This window comes from Plasmodium fragile (genome assembly GCF_000956335.1).
Source record: "Plasmodium fragile strain nilgiri unplaced genomic scaffold supercont1.15, whole genome shotgun sequence".
NCBI lineage: Eukaryota > Apicomplexa > Aconoidasida > Haemosporida > Plasmodiidae > Plasmodium > Plasmodium fragile.
The window spans coordinates 79436-86776 of record NW_012192595.1 but is presented as its reverse complement, the minus strand read 5'-3'; the positions used below and the strand labels follow the sequence as shown (position 1 = coordinate 86776).

Sequence of the window (7341 nt, the reverse complement as noted above, 5' to 3'; positions counted from 1 at the left end):
ACCGTTCAGGCTGCTTGGCAGCTGTGTGAATAGTCTTAATGGGAAAAAAAAAAAAAAAAAAAAAAAAAAAAAAAATCCACTATGTAATAAATTGCCCGTTCGTTTGCAAGCCCAAGGCTGCTCATATGTTACTTGAATATAACTTAACCGTTACGTCCTTTTTTTTTCTTTTTTTTTTGCTGCCTAGTTCTTCGCGCAATAGTAAGGTGAGCATGCCTGCCCCAGGAGAGAGGTGGTAATTTCATGCTAGTGAAAACCATGACAGTCCGTGTGCAAGCAGGGTGGGGGGGAGTAGGTCCATACGCATCGACGCATGCATAGGGTGTGTGCGGTGAACCGCAGCGGGGGGGGACGGGGTATAATAGAAGGTTAACGAGAGAAAGAGAAGAAGCTGTGAGGAAGCAAAAGGGGAGCGAGGCCTAAGTGGTGCAGGGCAAAATGTGGGGTACGACACTGTATGTAGCTCAGCTACTTCTGCTACTCACACGGAGCCTCCAGTGCAGGAAGAGGCATCCCCACCAGGGGTACCTACACGGGATTGCCCATCCCACACTTAGACATGAGAACAGAAGCAGGATACATAAAATGTACGCAAGGAAAAAAAAAAAAGATACAGAGCAAGAGTATTATAATAATTTTTTTAAAGAGCTAGATAAAATATTTAATGAAGAAGATGATGAGCAGAAGCAGGTCGAGGAAGAAGAGAGAAGGAAGGAGGAGGAAATGGACGCTATAAGTGAGCAGGACCTTCTGGAAGTGAATTTCTGCAACTATGAAAGGGACCCCAGGAGCTTGGCCAACTTGGTCAGGAACAAGACGGAGGAGGAGGGGGAGGCCTCTACCCTTGGAGGGGATAAAGAGACCATGCCATACAGCTACGACTACGAGAGAGTGCTTAAGGGAAAGGAATTCCTACCAGAAAAAATTCTTTTAAAGGAAAAGTTATCACTGGAAGAAGATGAAGAGAAGATTGTTGACCGAGTGGACGTGAACACCATGAATGATTTTTTAAGTAATTACCAGAATGACTTCCAGGGTCCTTTTTACAAGGGACGCAGGGATACGCGTTTCGGTCGAGAGGATCTCCAAGGGGAGGAGTTCAGTTCAGAGGAGGGGGAGCAGAACAAGTTAAGTGGTGATAAAAGTGCAGAGGCGGGTATAAAGCATGGTGGTAGTGAGAAGGACCAGCTCGAAAGCATACACTTCTTGAGGAGCATCCGGCGCGAATTTGACCTTGATCGAGGCAGCGATATGGTTGAGGCGGTGCGTCAGGTGGAGGGGCACTTCATGAAAGGGAGTGTTGCAGGGGGTGGCGATATGCATGGCGATAGGCATGGCGATAGAGATGGGGCAGAGGTTGACGACCGCCCCTTTGAGAAACACGTGGAGGAGGAAATCAAGAGGCGCTGCACGGATGATGAGACGGTGGAAAAACTGATATGGAAAAAATTCATCGACATGTACAAAGTAGACGAGGCGGTGAAGAAGACAAATGAACAAATAAAAAAAAGCCAAAGCGTTAGCGCATTACTGGAGCTGTTTATGGAAAAAAAACCAAAAAACATAATAAACATTATGTACATGTTCATGTATATTTGTAGATTTAAAAATGCAAACATGATGGAATATATATATGACAGAAGATTTGCTTCCTTAACGGATAGTTTGGAAGAGGTGTTGAAATTTTACCTGTACATGTTCAGAAAAAAAATAGACTGTTCAGGTGAAAAGAGGAAGACGGAACGGACAATCATTTTAAACAGCAGCAACATTATTTTTTTACTGAAATATATGAACAAATTGAAATTATTTTACATAAATTTGAGTATTTATAATTTGCTATTTTTGATCATGTCTCAATCGCTTCACCTGTTCAGCATCGACTCTTTAGTCGTTCTCTTAGCCTACTTGAATGAATACTCTTACTATGGGAATGAAATTCACAAGAAAATTAACCGTTCCATTTTGAGAAAATTTTTCCAACTTGTCCGTGTGGACAGGTCCAACCTCTCTAAACTCCACTATGGCCACTTCAAGTTACTCGTATCTGTGTTGGTGAAACACAGGTATGTTGACGATGTTGCGTCTTGCCTGCTGGTGACTCACTTCGCCAAGGACACAGAACGTGCAATTGAAAGCGTGCGGAGTGGCCAAGCTTACTCGGGCAACAAAGACATTTGCGATGTCCTCTTCTACGACTCCAAAACGAAGGAACAAAAAAAAAACAAAGAAAATTACATGGCCTACCTGGAGAATCAGCAAATAGTACAGAGGAAAAAAGACGTAAAATTTTTATACACTTTTTTACAATACTTAATGATTGGTAAGTTTGCTCAGGGAGAGGAAACTGTGAAACGACTAGTAGATTTATTTTTGCAAAACCTGTCCTTGTTCCAAGTGGAAGATGTGCTCGCCATTTTTTTCAACTCCGGGCAGCTCCAGCATGGAGACCAGTACAGCTCTCTGATGACCCGCTGCAAGCACGAGTTGTTGCAGCAGAAGAGTTTGTTAAAGGACTTTCAAATAAACCAGGTGCTCTCCTTTTTCATACTGGGCTATAGGCGGTCCGTCCTTTTGCGGGACTACCACAGACGCCTGTTCAAGCATGCACGCTACGTTCTGCGGAGGGACCAACCCACTCCGGGAAAAGAACCTCCCCTGGACACTCTACCCCACCTACTCTCTTCCAGAAGCCAAATGCGCGCTCTTCAGCGAAAACACCTCCTCACCAACGAGGCATTTAAAGACCCCCAGTTCCTCTACGACTTTACACACGACATACACAGCTTTGTAAAATTTAAAAATATGCACCTGTTGAAGTTTGTTTATAACATGTACCTACTCAGTCTCCTCTACTACAAGAATGCTGATGTCCTTCGCATCGTTTCAGAGGTATCCTACGATTTAATAGAAACGAATATTTTTTCCTTCATTGACCAGTACTCCTACTACATGTACGAAGACATTTACATCATCATTAAGGCATTCAAGTATGTGTCCTTTTTTCAAATAAATTTAATTGACCCATGGAAAAAGTTTTTTTTTCTTTTAGAACAATTTTCAAAATCATTGAACTTGCAGAATATATATGACATTTTTTTTTTCATTAATATTTGTAACTTACAAAATTTGAAGTGCGAAAATTACAACGTGTTGAAAGTTCTGACCGAGCGCATGAAACAAATTTTGGAAGTCCTGGCCAAATACGACCTTCACCAGTTTAGTACACACCCCCACACGTACCTGTTAAACGTTTTAAGCCTCGTCCGGGAGAAGCGGAACGAGCACGTGTGCGCCTTTGCCCAGACCTTCTTCTACTCTGTGTATAAGCGGCTATGCGGGGGGTCGGAAAATGCGTCCCACGACAATGTCTCGAGTGAAAATATGCCTCGTGAAAATACGCCACGTGAAAATACGCCCCATGAAAATACGCCCCATGAAAATACGCCCCATGAAAATACGCCCAGTGAGAACATCCCACGTGAGCCGCGCGAAGCCTACCGACGAGTGAGCAGACGCCCATACAACTTCCGAGACGCGAGGCTCTTCCTTCAAGCATTCCTAACCTACTACAACGAAAAGCAGGAGCACCTAAACTTACCCATTGTCCACTTTGCCCTGTTCAATGTGGAAGAGTTCTTGTGTGAGCTGCGTGAAAACGTGCACTACTACCATAGTAGCTACATATATGGGTCACAGATGGCGGAGCTTTTGTCGTTGATACGCCAACTGGTGGACAAGAAAATGTACAATGGGCACATCATGCGCACGCTTGTGTTAATAATTAAGCACATGATACATATTCAAGGGGTTCACAATGGCAGTGATTATGCTAGCGGGGTGAACATTTTTAAGCCCTTCTTTGCACGCTTCTCCCAAGTGACGGATGCGAACGTGTGGCGCTTCATTAGACGACACGCGCCACTCACCTTCCAAGTGTAGACCCCGTGGACGGGGGGTTAGAAAAATGTGTTTGGAATTTTTTTTCACTTGTTCTTTGTCCCGCTTGTGGAATTTTTTTTTTTTTTTTTTGTGTGTGCAACTGTTCATAGGAAATTTGCCTTACCCCTCCCACCGCCACACACACGCAGCGGTCTCATCTGCATTTTAACCACATGTGTTACACATGGTGGGGTTCACGTGGCGTAAAAGTTAACTTTTTTTGTTTTTACCCTTTCCGGGTGTTGTATGCCCGAAGGGGGGGGAACACTCCCATGATGGTTGTCAGTTATCGCTATGGGGCATAACCAGGGCTACGCAGCACGCACACATGCACAAACAAAATGAGGGATATCGTGCCCAGGGGTGACAGTTGCTCGTTGCTTTGGTTTACATCCCCCCTTGTAATTGCGTGAACTGAGTGGTATGCTCTCACCACGGGGGCTGTGCCTTCTTTAGAGGTGGCATATGCAGCTGCGCAGGGCGCTGAACTGCGTATTTGTTTTTTCCGGATGATGTGCATACGTGCGGAAACGCCCAGGGGAAACACACGTATAGAGTAATACAATCACCAATGCATACCAGTTGCTGCAGAAATGTGTAAATGTTTACACAAAGGGTTATGTACACTCAGAAGTACCTTTCGCGTCCATCCGATCAGCCCTTTTTTTTTTTTTCCCCCACAGTTTCTTCCAATTCGGGTGGACACAAAAAAAAAAAAAAAAAAAAAAAAATGATAAAATTTCCCCGCGAGAACATTTATTGGGAGTTACCTCGGGGTATTTTTTTTTTTTTTTTCCCTGCAAATTAGCAATTTAAAAAAAAAAAAAAAAAAAAAAAAATGCCATGTGATGGTTAAAATGCGGTATGTGTCTGGCCGTCCAACACAAACGCGCAGTTTAGCACGCGCTCGTTTTTTCCTTTTGTTTAGATCGCCATGGTTGAAACATGAACGTGAAAATATGAGCGACTGGAGATGACTCATGTTTCTTCCTTTTGTTGCACATTAATTATCACCTCGCTTTGCCTTTGCCCACACATAATAATTTTGCTTCATATGACTTTGATTTGCTCCTTTTAATTATATGTTTCTCTCTTTTCCTCTGTATTTTTTTTTTTTTTTTTTTTTTGTGTGTTTTTATTGTGAAGATATCCCCCCCTCTGTCTCATATGCCCCTGTGCAGATTTGTCCCTGCGTTTTGGAGCAAAAAGCGAGCAAGGGAAGGGAAAGTGTGAGAAGACCGCCAAACGTTACCCGGCAGTTAATACGGAATTTGCAACCGACGCAAGTGGCGCCAACCAAACTGCTTATGCGTACGGAGGCATCCTCAAAGGGGGAGAAACTCACACGTATCGACCATTCGGAAGCAACACCATTTTTTTTTTTTTTACAGACGCGCCGCGAAATATGCTGCTAAGAGGGAGAAGCGTACATTACAGCATGTGATTTACAGTGCAGTGTGGACAAATCGGATAGTAAAACTTTTTTCCAATTTTCTCCACTCAGTGCAAAAGTAGTTTTTTTTGTTGCTTTTTTTTGGTTGCTTTTTTCCCCGCGCCAAGATGAGTGACTGCGACAGTTTCATCTCCATCGACAACAACAACAACGATGAGACAGCTGCAAGCGAAGGGAAGCAACTGATGAACCTAGACAAATTTTTGGACTACGACATGGACTTTATAAGTGAGGTGGACAGGTACAAGTATGTAGGAGCGGATATAACACAAAGGAATGATTACTTCCATATTAAAAATGAGGAGGTGGCATTTCTCCATACAGATCATGTGAAATACAGCAACGTCGCTCTAGGGAATAGGAAAAAGGAACAAGTGAACACTTTCATGAAAATAAAAAAAGAATTGTATACCATAGCATATAAGAATTATAAGTACCAAATGGGAAATTCGGTGAGCACGGAAAAAAAGAGCGCGGAGGAGGAGGTTTGTAGTACAGGGGAGACATCCCCGTGGGGCAGCGTTATGGAGGGAATAGTTTCTTTGCCCAGTTATGGCAGCACAAAGGGGAATGAAAAAGGGAACAACGCGTACGACCTGCTGAACAATGAATTAGGAGCTGTGCTGGGGAACAAAATAGAAGACACGTATAATGAAATAAAAAGTAGCGTCAACTGGTTGGGCAATTTCTTCTCCAACAATGAACAAAATGATGAAAAAAAAAAAATAAATATTTTTTACAGTGATTTATACTTCCTTAGTGATATCACCATTTTGCGCTTTCTAGACACGTACGATTATAATTTGCTAAAAACTTCGAATAAAATTATAAAATTTATTTTGTGGAGACAAATGACCATTTCGATTTTTAACACAAGCCAGGGGAAGATAAAGAGGGGCTCAAGCTCGATGCACGACGAGGCCATGGCCACTGCAACAGAGACGGCCGCAGTGGCCAAGTGCAACACCAATGCATTCAGCACCACGGGAAACCGAGACAACACCTTCATCAACCCTGTGCACATTAAGGACATTTTAATGAAGACCAACATCTTCAGGTGCGGAAGTGACAAAAAATCGAGGCCCATGCTTTATATAAAAATACAGGAAAAATTAAACATGGAAGAAGACGAACTGTTCTTGCTGCTCGTTTATCATGTCGACATGTGCATGAACAGTATTGATTATTCAAAATGTTATGAGGAAAAGGGAAAAGCAAATGGTGGGGAGAGCAACACGGAGGGGAAAACCCAATTCGACGAGTCCACTTTGCAGCTAGTAATCATTGTGGACTGCCAAAAATTTGAATTAAATAATATGATCAGCGTGGATTGCATTAAAAAAATTATTAACATTTTTAACGAATTTTACACGGATGTTCTGTACAGAATTTATATTATAAATGTCCCCACCTTTTTTAAAAAAGTTTGGTCCCTTTTTAATATGTTTATCGATAATCACACATTGAAGAAAATTATTTTTATAAATAAAAAAAACATCAACTTGATGTACGACCATATTGATGCACACGTCATGAAGCATTTTGATAAGAATGCCGACAAAGACAAAACCATTCCGGACGACTCCTCCATTTTCTTCCCCTCCTTGTCTCTGTACTACAAGTACGACGAAATGTATTATAAGAAGCTCGTTGGTTATGTAGACACCTGGGTGGTTAAGATGGTCCAGGCGAACCATTGAGCGGGGGTGCGCGAACAGTAACCCCTGGCGTGTTACACATTGCCCTTCGCGTTGTATTGTACCTTTTTTTTTTTTGTTCTCTCTATCTTTCCCTCATTCCCCCCCTTGTTGTACTCTCTATTTTGCTCCATTGTGTGGGCGTATTATCCCGCGCTTGTTCGTACCTGTTTACCGCATACCTCTTTTCATTCGTGTGCGTGTGTGCGCTTTTTTTTTTTTTTTTTTTTTTTTTTTTTTGTTGCCTTT

General features: G+C 42.5%; 2 protein-coding genes across 2 annotated transcripts; both read left to right on the top strand.

Moving 5' to 3' along the window:
* Positions 1-438: 438 nt before the first annotated feature.
* Positions 439-3942, top strand: AK88_01677 (uncharacterized protein; the record flags this gene model as incomplete). Its single annotated transcript, XM_012479312.1, has 1 exon — positions 439-3942. The coding sequence occupies one exon, from the start codon at positions 439-441 to the stop codon at positions 3940-3942; it is 3504 nt and encodes a 1167-aa protein (XP_012334735.1).
* A 1560-nt stretch (positions 3943-5502) lies between these two features.
* Positions 5503-7095, top strand: AK88_01676 (uncharacterized protein; the record flags this gene model as incomplete). Its single annotated transcript, XM_012479311.1, has 1 exon — positions 5503-7095. One exon carries the CDS (start codon positions 5503-5505, stop codon positions 7093-7095), a length of 1593 nt encoding a protein of 530 aa, XP_012334734.1.
* Positions 7096-7341: the final 246 nt, after the last annotated feature.